Source organism: Halichoerus grypus, chromosome 12 (genome assembly GCF_964656455.1).
Source record: "Halichoerus grypus chromosome 12, mHalGry1.hap1.1, whole genome shotgun sequence".
Classification (NCBI taxonomy): domain Eukaryota; kingdom Metazoa; phylum Chordata; class Mammalia; order Carnivora; family Phocidae; genus Halichoerus; species Halichoerus grypus.
The window spans coordinates 56,608,593-56,622,647 of record NC_135723.1 but is presented as its reverse complement, the minus strand read 5'-3'; the positions used below and the strand labels follow the sequence as shown (position 1 = coordinate 56,622,647).

Here is a 14,055-nt window from a genome sequence, read left to right as displayed (position 1 = left end):
TTAGGTATCAGACAAATTCAAATGGTACAGGGGCACCTGGGTGACTCAGTTGGTTAAGCATCTGCCTTCTGCTCAGGTCATGATTTCAGGGTCCTGGGATTGAGCCCCGCTCAGGGGGGAGCCTGCTTCTCCCTCTCCCTCTGCCTGCCGTTCCCCCTGCTTGTGCTCTCTCTCTCCCTCTCTCTTCCAAATAAATCTTTAAAAAAAAAAAATTCAAATGGTACAGACCCTAATTTTTACTCTAAGATTGTTATGTTAGTAATACTATATATTTCTTACACATATAAAATGTCTGCTAAAAAGACATCCAATAGAAAATGGATATTTACAGCACCTTATATCAGTGATGAGAGATTTTATATTATTTATAAAGACTTTAGTCTATAAAACATATATTTTAAGGGGGGAAGAAAAAAAACACCTAGTGAGCCAGTAAAGGTCGTGAATATAATTTTACCTCCTACATTTACTATGTATGTGCTATCATCATGGATGACTTTGATCTAGCTTTCTAGGAACTTCTTACAATTTTTTTAATATATTTATTTTAGTTTTTCATTTACATTGTAATTGTGTATACTCAACAATAAAGCTGAGTTAAAAAATTTTTTTTTGAGTGGATGGAGCTCAAAAACAAATCAAAATAGAAAGAACAGAGAAAACGTCAACAAATTAGAACAGAAGCAATCAGGATATGAATTAAATTGGTAATTTCTGGTCATTTCATGAAAATATGTTGTAAGAGACTAAAGAAAATTTCAAAAAGAAAAAAAAAATCACAAGTCCACATGTAAGGATTATTTCTATAATGCTAGAAGTTGCTTAAATCTCTAACCTGGGCTGCTTAGTTTTCACCCTATGCCTTCTTAGCCAGCATTATCTACTCCTGTGACTTGAATCACTACTTAAACACTGATAACTTCCAGAATTCTCATGAGCTTCAGATTCATAGACTAAAAATCTGTCCACAACTAGCCAGTCATGATAATTTGAAAATCAAAGAGTAAAGATGGTAGAGGACTGAAACATACTCAATAATGAAAAATCTGTAACTGTACAATGCTATTTAAAAAACAGAAGGACTGAAAACTTCATCTGTTGCCATTCAAGACTGCTATTTTAAATAATTCTTTACTTTATAAACTGGTAAAGGGAAGGATCAGGCATTTCCCTGATTTTTCAGTATGAAATGCATGATGGGTTAACTAAATAGTTCAGTTGATGAGGAAAAGCTCTACTTTATATAAGAACAGCAGCTACACAATGTTGAATGACAGAATCTGAAAAATGTCATTTTGAAGCCTCTAATGAAAATACTGATTCAGGCAAGGATTAATTTGTGTTCATAAGTAGATAAATGGTTGAACAGGAAATACTGTTCCTAGAATAATAACACACTAGATTATGTCCTAGTGAAAAGTATTTCAAAGGAAGGATTAGACTGTTTATGCCTTTAATCAAGGGACCAATCTCAGCAACCATACTGGTGGGCTAACCAGGTGTCACACATCTTCTGATGTAGTTTAATTCATGTTGCATTACATCACTAATGATGCATTCTAGTTCCAAATAATTAACCTGAATCATCAACCTTTTAGATAAACTTCTGTTTACAGGAAATAGAAGGGATAACTAAACAACACAGCAAAGAGACAACCAGATTCATCCAGGGAGTGGGATATTCTTCAGGGCAATGGTCTGGTCTCTTAATAGGTCAACATCATAATCAAGGGAGAAAGGATGGTCCATCCAAATGGCACACATGAATCTAGGTTGGAAACCCATAAGTACAAACCAGCTGTAAAGAATATTTTGGTGTCAAATGGAGATGTTTGAATATAATATGTGTATTACATGAGATGGAGATCCACTGAAATGGAAAAGTGGAAATCAACGACTGAAAAAAAAAGGGTAAGTTACAAAATAGCTTGTACAAAAGGATCTGAATCAGTAAAGAGAAAAATATGTACATTTTGCATAGAAAAAGTATGGAGGAATATGTACTAGGATAGTACAGTAAGATCTGGGTAGTAAGAATGCAATGTCTTAATTTTTAAATTTTTGCTTGCCAGTATTTTCTAATTATATTTATTAAACTTTATATAAATTTATATACTTATTAAATTTCATATATTTATTACAGATATATAGCATGCCTGAAAGCTCTACCAGATGCTTCTAAGGTATCACAAACTTAACATGGCTAGTTACCTTAACATTAACATGTCAGTTTATTCTAGAGTGTTCCTTATTAGTGAGTGCCATCAATTATTTGTTAGAAATCCTATCCTTACCAACTTCCCACATCTCTCTTCTGCAACTATCACATGTAACCAATCACCAAGTCTTGTTGATTTTACTGCTTAAAACTTGAAAATCCTCATATTTTCTACTCTCGACACTGCCGTCATAGTTTCTTGCCTTAGTGCTTAACCATCTTGCTCCACAATCTGCCCTCTCCTTGTGTAATACTTCCCACTCTCTCCTCTCATGGTTTCCCACTGTCCTCAGGATAAAGTCCAAATGGCTTACTGTGCCTTGTAAGGCCTTCATCAACTGGCACGTGCATGTATGTCTCTGATATGTGTCCATTTTTTTGTACTTTAAGATACTGATTCACGGAGCAACCAACTCTCTATAAACCTTTGTATTTTGCAGCCACATTGTTGAAGAGTCACAGAAACTCCTTGAGAAAAACCAAAGAGGTGTTGCCATTTGATTTTCAATGCTAAGATTTATAGTGAAAAACATTTTATTCTTTTAGCCCAGAACCACTTATGGAACAGTCCATTTTTTCTCCCCTAAAATGTAGTATCTCTATCATAAATCAAATTGCCATATACATGTGTATGTATTTCTGGGGTTTTTTATTCTCTTCCATTGGTCTATTTTTCTAATACTGTCCCAATGCCACACTAAATTACAGGTTGAGAAGAAATCTCTCCCCACTCCCCTCCACTTTCTCTTCTGAAACTGACTTTTTTGTTAAACAGATTTAGTTTTCACTGCTACAGACCAAAGCTTAAATTGCACTTATTTTTTTGCACCTATGGAGGAAATGTTATGGATTAGTTTCTATCCTTACACAGTTCTCTTTTGTTCCAAGGTCACTGATTGCATCTCAGTCTCAGAAGCAATACTGAAATAGCTTTAATAGGGAGGGCTGTGAAACAGTGGTAGTGAGGAAGGAAAACCTATTATCACAGTAAGAAAAATGTCTCTGGCATGTGGTCTGGTGGTGAATCAAGGCTGGTTTTAATTACACAATGGAAAACCCGTTACGATGTATTTCTGCTATACATTTATGTAGTGTGTATTAGTTGTGTGTGTGTGTTTTGATATCCTCGGTATTTCAGGACATTAAAATACCTAAGTTGGAATTTACATATTTACAAAATATGGCTCTAAATAACCTTAAATAAATCACCTTAAACTGAAACTACGAAAAAAGAATACTTTGGGAATACAGGGGACTTGGGAAGAAAAGTAACAGGTAAAATTTACCTGGAAGTGAGGCTCTTTGAGTATACCAACCAGTTCTGCCACGTTTTCATCCACATTTATTAAGGGAGTGATATCTTCAAGAATTTCATTGACTAATTCTAAGTTATTATCACTGACAGCTTCTAGTTTTGAATCTTCTAGCCTCTCGTGAGCCTGAAAAGATAACAGTATAATTAAAGTCATAACACATATTGTTTTGCTCCAGACCATGGTTTTCTTCTTTTCATAAAGAACACTTTTCATAAAGAACACTTGAAAGATACTACTTGAAAGTTTGATACATTGAAACCAAATTTAATATTCCAATCAGAGGCAATATATAGATTTTATAGTAAATTTTATCAAGCAGTATAATAAATCTTGGCTTCTATTCCTATTCTAAAAGTCATGGAAAACTTGCTTTAATAACTAAACCATAAAGAAACTAAATAGGTCAGATGACAACTGAAAAAACACATTTCCTACCCAATAGAATTTCCTAATGACTTTCTGGTCTAGGCTCAAACTCTAGATGATACTGCTTATGCTTCATGAAAATAAATGATTATGCATAATAAAAATTAAAAAATAGGAATGTAATCATTATGTGGACTGTCATTAAAAAATAATAAAAATCATTTGGGGAGCACCAAATCCTAAAGCTACCATTTTTCCAATTTTGAAAATCAGCAAAATAAGTCAATTCAGGGAAGTCAGCTCTTGAACTGGACCTTGAAGGACTGTTTGATTTCACTAGGGGGAGTGATCCCCTCATGTCTCTTTATTTAAGCCACTTTTTTTTTTTTTTTAAATCTCACCATCTTTTCCACAGAAAATGGACCATGAATCACACTGTCACAGGAAACAAGTAGCCCTAATTAGCCTTTAATAGTGGGAGTAAAACAGAGTTTTAAATTCAAACTGAAAATGAACACTAAGCAGTCTCCCTCTTTTAAGTGCTCTTTGTTTTTCTGATGAATGGTTGCTGTCTGATTTTGAGGGCAGGCAAAGCATAACTGTTAAGACTTAATGTATAAATGAAACCATGTAAGATGACAAATCTTGTATTTAATATTTTAAGATCCATTTCTGTAAGTGCTCAGGAAAAACCCAAGTTTCAAGTAGTAATAGTATCAATTAAACTTTATCTGTACCTATAATACTTTAGCTGTTATGTCTACCATAGAGTGGATCCTTCAAAGACGAACAGTCTGATTTTTAAAATGCGATTTTTTTCATTTAAATGTATTTTTTCTAGGTGACTCACAAGAATGAAATAAGTGTTTAAGTGGAAGAGGGGGCTATATATTAAGCAACATTTTTAAGAAACACCTCAGAAGAAAAAAATTTTAAGTCATATGAAATGACAGAAGAAATTATAACTGTTATTAAACAAAGAAAAATGTCAAAGGCTAAATATTGCATCTATTATATTTAGATAAGAAAAAAAATTAGATAAGAAAAAAATTAAGATTAGAGAATGCTACAAAGAATGAAATGGGTAGGGAGATGAACCATAAGAGACTATGGACGCTGGAAAATAAACTAAGGGTTCTAGAGGGGAGGGCGGTGATGGGTATTAAAGAGGGCACGTTCTGCATGGAGCACTGGGTGTTATATGCAAAGAATGAATCATGGAACACTATATCAAAAACTAATGAGGTAATGTATGGTGATTAACATAACATTAAAAAAAAAAAAAAGAAACTACACTATCTTTCTACATTTAGCCAAGATTGCATTTATATACCATTCTCTGCAAAGAGGGAAGCAGACATCATTTGTGAAAACCTTTGTTCAAAAAACAGGAAAAACAGTGGTGTTAAAGGTACTAAAACAGAAAAGTTTTTCCTTTCTTTGGTCTCTCTTTTGACTTGTAATGTTTTTTATTTGTTACTTAATGTTCTTCTAAGTAAAAATGTTTCCTTTTAAAAAGAATGAAATGGGTAAATCTGTAACTTTCTGAAAGTTTAATATAAGCCTAATAAGGATAAGATGATAAGGACACTCAACTTATATCATAGAATGATTATCACCATTGGAAAAAACCTAAAACAATGGACAAAACTAGCTATTAACTCTTACAAAACAAGCTAGAATTTCTTATTGCTTTAATACAAATATTTGCTGTTAACAAATATTTAATTTAGCACTGTTAAGCTTGCAATACTCTATTACTCTTATGATAGTATAAGAAAGTTTAAGGAAAGAAAGGAAGTAAAGAAACAACATTTATTGAGGGCTTTTTGTGTATGTGTCTGGAACTATATTCTCAGTGCAGTGCGAGTGAGTGTGTGTATGTATTAAGCAAAGGTAGGTGTATTGTTATCTTCACCTTACAGACATAGATGCTGATGCAAAATAAGATAAAGTGATTTGCTTGAATCCACACTACTGATAAGTGGCAGAGTCAGGTAGTCTAATACCAAGGCTTGAATGCTTACCTATTAAAGCTTATGTGACTTCATCACTATACAGACAGCCACTGAAATATCATACTGTGGTTAATTATTCCATCTATTATATGATGCATTATTCTAACTCATTTAACTGTGAGATATGCTCTCATTGACTGCTGGTTGATTTGTTGCTTGTTAGCATGCTCTTCTAGTCCAGATGTATTATTAATTCTGTTCTACTGCATCTATCTCCACAGTTATTTTCATACTCCTGTGGTTCAGAATACCACCCATCCCTTCAACCTGCACACCCTCTGCTCCAAGTAAGAGCTATAAACACCACCTGTTTCTCCAGGAAAAAGATAATGACTGCCTTACAATTTTCAGGTACTAGGTCAATATATTTTCTATAATATCCTATGGTCATGTAATATATCAATTCAATTCAAGACACTGGGACAAGCAAAGAGAAAGAAATGATCACTGACTTGAGAACTCTAATATAGCTCCCTTTGTTTCTATGTTCATCTACCTTATTGCTCCCAAACTGGGTGAGGACACATGGGAATGTGGAAAGACCCAAGAGAAAGAGGAAGTCAAGTAGGAGGGCAAAATTATGTTATAAAAACAAACATACCCAAAGGTTTTTTTCACATCAACTACATAGATTGGTGCTATAGTAGGAAAGAATCTCACTACACAATAAGAAATTCTCAGAAAAAAAAAAAAGAGGCTTTTTAGTGAAACTGCAGCTATAATTATATTAACATAGAAAGCCAATTTCTAAAATATAGTTGGGTTCTATTAAGATCAACTTTACTTTTCCCAAGAAAGCAAAAGCAGGTCCATATTTGTTAGCATGTAGATTTTTAAGCTCTAAGATACTGTGAAAGAAGTTGGGACCTCTATTCACTTTAAAGTCGGAATTTATTTAGTAGCTTTTAAGAGGCAAGTGCCATGGGGCACCTGGGTGGCTCAGTTCGTTAAGCAACTGCCTTCAGCTCAGGTCATGATCCTGGAGTCCCGGGATCGAGTCCCACATCGGGCTCCCTGCTCGGCGGGGAGTCTGCTTCTCCCTCTGACCCTCCCCGCCTCATGCTCTCTCTTTCTCATTCTCTCTCTTAATAAATAAAATCTTTAAAAAAAAAAAAAAAGAGGCAAGTGCCAACTTGAATTTAACTGATAAGACCAAAAAAAAAGGTCAAAGGAAATACTGAAAATTGACCAGAAGGACAGATGAATAATAAGCTATTTGAATAAATGGGTCTTATTTCCTTTAAGAAAAGACACTATTAGAAAGCTAGCATAACTTAATAAAAACATATTCTACCTGCCACAAGTGGTTGAAAGAACATGCCATGACTGGCTTCATAGAACACCTGGAGCTGATACAAATATGGCCTAGCCTTCTTGTATGTCCACTTCTGAGAATCCTATTTACCACTGCACCTTAGAAAAATGAACTGCAGAGAAGAAAAAGTTCTTTCAGGACTTCTAGGTATTTCTTCTAGGCATAGTCCAACCATGCTTGCAAGCAAAAAAAAAAAAAAGAAAGTTTAACAAGTTGTGGGCTATAACTAAAGTGACAAATACTATTATTTTATTATATCTAATACTATTATCATTATGTGTAATAACCCTGCCTTTCCTCCTTAAAAGGACCAAAATATCATAAATTTTGTTTCTATCTTTGAATATGGCTAAGTATGTGGTAGTTGCTCATTAAATGTTTCTTGAAAAAGCTAAGTAAACGGGAAATAAGTTTTGCTGTGGACAGAGTCATCCACTTCTATTCTAGAGACTTTAGGAAGAGAAAGATCAAGAGAAGCCCACAGTCAAAAATAAATAAGAATTTGAGCAGAAAATAGAAATGAGACAGGTATTGGAAAAGTCAATTTCTATTTTGCTTCTGCATACATTGTATCAAAGAGAATGAGCTTTGTTCTGAACAAAAAAATGGATGAAATAAGTATAAATTAGAATTCTCTAATGAGTAAAGAACTTGTCAGAAATCTAGTTAACAAAAGGAGTTCAAATTCTTAGATTAGATAAATTATATATCGCAGTATTCCGGGAGCTTCTAAATAACATTGCCAATCCACTCTTAGAGCTATCTGTAGAAAAAGAGAACCACGCAGATGCCAAAAAAAACTAGAAATGGGAATCTGTTATACTTTTTAAAATGAGAAAGACCTTTTTTTTTTTTTTTTTTTTTAAGGCTGGCTATAACAACATTCAGAGAAAATATAAAAGAATACTTTTTATAATCTCTGAGTGGGAAAGACCTTTCTAACTTATGTTGCAAAATCTGGAAGCTATAAATTAAACAAAAAGTGCCCAATAAAATTAACTACATTTAAAATTTTAAATTTCTTCTTGTCAAAAATCAGCAAAGTCAAAATACAAATGACAAACTAGGGTTTAAATAGTTACAAATCATATTGAAAGACAAAAGGCTAATTTTCTTATACATAAAGGACTTCTTTTACTTATTAGAGTGGGAGAGAGAGCGAGAGAGAGAGCGCAAGCACTAGCAGGAGGAGGGAAGAGGGACAAGCACACTCCCTGGTAAGTGGGGAGCCTGACGTGGGGCTCGACCCCAGGATCCTGAGATCATGACCTGAGCCAAAGTCAGATGCTTAACCGACGGAGCCACCGAGGCACCCCTACATAAAGGATTTCTATAAACCAATAAGAAAAAGATCAACACATAAAGAGAAATAGGCAAATAATATGAACAAGAAATACACAGAAAAGGAAATTCAAATACCTCTTAAACATATGAAAAGATACACAACCACCTTCATGATAAGAAGTACAAACTAAAATTATGGTACAATATTCTTTTTTTTTTAATTAGATTGGCAAGGATAAAATTTCTGATAACATACCACGTTGGAGAGAATATAGTAAAAGACAGACACTCTCATACATTTTTTTTCTGGTGGAAACAGACTAGTGAGCAAAATACACGTTCATCTGAAGCTCACATGGAACATTTACCAAGACAGACCACAGTATGGGCCATAAAACATCTTAAAAAGTTTATAAGAGATAGGAGGAGCAAGATGGCAGAGGAGTAGGAGACCTAAAGCTCATCTGGTCCCAGGAATTCAGGTAGATAGGGATCAAACCATTCTGAACACCTACGAACTCAACAGGCGATAGAAGAAAAGAATAGCAGCAACTCTCAACAGAAAAGCGACCACTTTCTGGAAGGTAGGACGTGCGGAGAAGTGAATCCGAGGCAATATTCGGGAAAAAAGACCGCGGGGGAGGGGACCTCCATCAGCCGCTACCAGCAAGTGATAAAGCAGCGGAGCACAAAATCGTAAATTTTAGAAGTCGGCTCCGCTGAGGGACGTCACTCCAGTGGCTAAGCAGGGGTGGGGGGGTGAGGGGTGGAACCCTCGCTGGGACAGTGTGATCTCAGGACCCTCAGGGTCACAGGAAGAGCGGGGGTGCCTGAGTGCGGCAGAGCTCCCAGGTATCGGAACGGGGAAGCTGGCTGCAGAGACAGAGCCGAGGAGCGGGCTCTGAGCTAGGGGTTGCCATAAACCCTAATCGGCGGCACAGTTGGGCCACTGCTCCTCCAGCAGGGACCCAACAAGTGGCAGATCCGGGGAGACTCCCCTTCCTCCCCCGGGAGGAGCGGTGCAGGAGCTCACCGTAGGAATCTGCTGGGTTTGGAGACTCCACACGGGCTTGTGTGCAAGAGATAGAAACGCTCGGTCACAGGCTGGGTGAGCATGGGGTGCGGCCGGAGACCGGGGAGACAGGAGTGATTGACTGCTTTTCTCTGGGGGCTCACTGAGAAGTGCGGCCCCGAGTTCTCGGCTCCTCCTGGGCAGAGATTGGGAGGCCGCCATTTTCACTCTCGTCCTCCAAAGCTGATGGAAAACTTGCAGGGAACAAAAGCTACCGAGAGCAAACCAAAGCAGATTACTTAGCCCGGACCCTGGCAAGGGTGGGGCAATTCTGCCTCCGGCAAAGACATTTGAGAATCAACAGCAACAGGCCCCTCCCCCAGAAGATCAGCAAGAACAGCCAGCCAAGACCAAGTTCACCGATCAATAAGAACGGCAGAACTGCAGCACTAGGGGAATACAGCACATAGAATTCATGTTTTTTTTTCCCATGATTCTTTAGTCTTTCAAAGTTAATTTTTTAAATTTTTTTTCCTTTTTCTATTTTTTTGAATTTTTCTTTTTCCCTTTTTCAACCAACATCTTATCAATTCCTTTTTAAAAAATCTTTTCCTTTTTTCGGGACGCCTGGGTGGTTCAGTCATTAAGCGTCTGCCTTTGGCTCAGGTCATGATCCCAGGGTCCTGGGATCGAGCCCCACGTCAGGCTCCCTGCTCGGCGGGAAGCCTGCCTCTCCCTCTCCCACTCCCCCTGCTTGTGTTCCCTCTCTAGCTGTCTCTCTCTCTCTCTCTGTCAAATAAAATCTTAAAAAAAAAAAAGACTTATTTTTAAAAAAAATCTTTTTTATTTTTCACTTTTAGCGTCATATTCTAACCCTTCATTGTAGTTAACCTTATTTTTGGTATATATATAAGTTGTTCTCTCTTTAAAATTTTGGGACACAGTTTCTTCTAACAGACCAAAATATACCCTAAATCTCTACTGTATGGCTTTGTTCTAGTCTCCTGCCTAATCACATTCTTTTTTTTTTTTTTAATTTCTCTTCTTTCTTTTTTCAACCAACTTCTTATCAATTCCTTTTATAAAATCTTTTATGATTTTCATCTTTACAGTCATATTCCATCCCTTCATATTTACCCTTATTTTTGTACATATATAAGTTTTTCTTTCTTTAAAATTTTGGGAGGCAGCTTCTTCTAACAGACCAAAATATGCCCAAAATCTAGTGTGTGGCACTGATCTATTCACCAGCTTCATTATATTTGATATATTTTTTTCTTTTTCTCGTTTTTTTTTTTCTTTTTTCTTTCTTTCTTTCCCTTTCTTTTCCCCCGGTTTCAGGTCTCTTCTGATTTGTTTAGTGTATATTTTTCTGGGGTCATTATTACCCTGTTAGCATAATTTGTTCTCTCATTCATTTATTCTCCTCTGGACAAAATGACAAGACGGAAAAACTAACCTCAAAAAAAAGAACAAGAGGCAGTACCGACTGCCATGGACCTAATCAATATGGACATTAGTAAGATGTCGGAACTAGAGTTCAGAATGACGATTATAAAGGTACTAGCTGGGCTTGAAAGAAGCATGGAAGATACTAGAGAAACTCTTTCTGGAGAAATAAAAGAACTAAAATCTAACCAAGTCAAAATCAAAACGGCTATTAATGAGGTGCAATAAAAAATGGAGGCTCTAACTGCTAGGATAAATGAGGCAAAAGAGAGAATCAGTGATATAGAAGACCAAAGGATGGAGAATAAAGAAGCCGAAAAACAGAGATAAACAACTACTGGATCACGAGGGCAGAATTCGAGAGATAAGTGTGCTACCATAAGATGAAACAATATTAGAATAATTGGGATCCCAGAAGAAGAATGGGGGGGGCAAAAGGTATATTGGAGCAAATTATAGCAGAGAACTTCCCTAATTTGGGGAAGGAACAGGCATCAAAATCCAGGAGGCACAGAGAACCCCCCTCAAAAATCAATAAAAACAGGTCAACACCCCGACATCTAATAGTAAAACTTACAAGTGTCAGAGACAAAGAAAAAATCCTGAAAGAAGCTCGGGACAAGAGATCTGTAACCTACAATGGCAAAAACATTAAACTGGCAAGAGACCTATCCACAGAGACCTGGCAGGCCAGAAAGGACTGGCACGATATATTCAGAGCACTAAAGGAGAAAAATATACAGCCAAGAATACTACATCCAGCTAGACTGTCACTGAAAATAGAAAGAGATAAAAAGTTTCCAGGACAAACAAAAACTAGAAGAATCTGCAAACACAAAACCAGCCCTACAAGAAATATTGAAAGGGGTCCTCTAAGCAAAGAGTGAGCGTAAAAGTAACATAGACCAGAAAGGAATTACAGACAATATACAGTAACAGTCACCTTACAGGCAACAGAATGACACTAAATTCATATCTTTTAATAGTTACCCTGAATGTAAATGGGCTAAATGCCCCAATCAAAAGACAGAGGGTATCAGATTGGATAAAAAAACAAGACCCATCGATATGCTGTCTGCAAGAGACTCATTTTAGACCCAAAGACGCCTCCAGATTGAAAGTGAGGGGGTGGAAAACCATTTACCATGCTAATGGACACCAAAAGAAAGCTGGGGTGGCAATCCTTATATCAGACAAATTAGATTTTAAACAAAAGACTGTAATAAGAGATTGGGAAGGACACTATATCATACTTAAAGGGTCTATGCAACAAGAAGATCTAATAATTGTAAATATCTATGCCCCTAACATGGGAGCAGCCAATTATGTAAGCCTATTAATAACAAAAGTAAAGAAACACATCGACAACAACCATACAATAATAGTGGGTGACTTTAACACCCCCCTCACTGGAAGAAATGGATGCATTCCTAGAGATGTATCAACTACCAAAACTGAACCAGGAAGAAATAGAAAACCTGAACAGACCTATAACCACTAAGGAAATTGAAGCAGTCATCAAAAATCTCCCATCAAACAAAAGCCCAGGGCCAGATGGCTTCCCAGGGGAATTCTACCAAACATTTCAAGAAGAATTAATACCTATTCTTCTGAAACTGTTCCAAAAAAACAGAAATGGAAGGAAAACTTCCAAACTCATTTTATGAGGCCAGCATTACCTTGATCCCCAAACCAGACAAAGACCCCATCAAAAAGGAGAATTACAGACCAATATCCCTGATGAACATGGATGCAAAAATTCTCACCAAAATACTAGCCAATAGGATCCAACAGTACATTAAAAGGATTATTCACCATGACCAAGTGGGATTTATTCCTGAGCTGCAAGGTTGGTTCAACATCCACAAATCAATACAATACATTAATAAAAGAAAGAACAAGAACCATATGATCCTCTCAATAGATGCAGAAAAAGCATTTGATAAAGTACAGCATCCTTTCTTAAAACTCTTCAGAGTGTAGGGATAGAGGGTACATACCTCAATATCATAAAAGCCATCTATGAAAAGCCCACAGCAAATATTCTCAATGGGAAAAAACTGAGAGCTTTCCCCCTAAGGTCAGGAACACGGCAGGGATGTCCACTATCACCACTGCTATTCAACATAGCACTAGAAGTCCTAGCCATAGCAATGAGACAACAAAAAGAAATAAAAGGCATTCGAATTGGCAAAGAGGTCAAACTCCCACTCTTTGCAGATGATATGATACTTTATGTGGAAAACCCAAAAGACTCCACCCCAAAACTGCTAGAACTCATACAGGAATTCAGTAAAGTGACAGGATATAAAATCAATGCACAGAAATCAGTAGCATTCCTACACACCAATAACAAGACAGAAGAAAGAGAAATTAAGGAGTCGATCCCATTTACCACTGCACTCAAAACCATAAGATACCCAGGAATAAATCTAACCAAAGAGGCAAAGGACCTGCACTCAGAAAACTATAAAATACTCATGAAAGAAATTGAGGAAGACACAAAGAAAGAGAAAATGTTTCATGCTTATGGATTGGAAGAACAAATATTGTGAAGATGTCAATGCTACCTAGAGCAATCTACACATTTAATGCAATCCCTATCAATGTACCATCAACTTTTTTCAAAGAAATGGAATAAATAATCCTAAAATTTGTATGGAACCAGAAAAGACCCCGAATAGCCAGAGGAATGTTGAAAAGAAAAGCTGGTGGCATCACAATTCTGGACTTCAAGCTCTATTACAAAGCTGTAATCATCAAGACAGTATGGTACTTGCACAATAACAGACACATAGATCAATGGAACAAAATAGAGCCCAAAAATGGACCCTCAACTCTGTGGTCAACTAATCTTCGACAAAGATGTCCAATAGAAAAAAGATGGTCTCTTCAACAAATGGTGTTGGGAAATTTGGACAGCCACATGCAGAACAATGAAACTGGACCATTTCCTTACCCACACACAAAAACAGACTCAAAATGGGTGAAAGACCTAAATGTGAGACAGAAGTCCATTAAAATCCTAGAGGAGAACACAGGCAACAACCTCTTCGACCTCAGCCGCAGCAAATTCT

The 14,055-nt window shown here is 36.6% G+C and overlaps 1 protein-coding gene across 7 annotated transcripts in view; it reads right to left on the bottom strand.

The window, feature by feature from the left end:
* PALS2 (protein associated with LIN7 2, MAGUK p55 family member) overlaps nt 1-14,055 on the bottom strand; it is a 125,493-nt gene that overhangs the window by 43,854 nt on the left and 67,584 nt on the right. For all 7 annotated transcript variants that reach the window (XM_036097198.2, XM_036097204.2, XM_036097196.2 and 4 more), the window contains one exon: nt 3,505-3,657. In XM_036097198.2, coding sequence (XP_035953091.1) covers nt 3,505-3,657 — 153 coding nt within the window. The remainder of the gene's footprint in view (nt 1-3,504; nt 3,658-14,055) is intronic.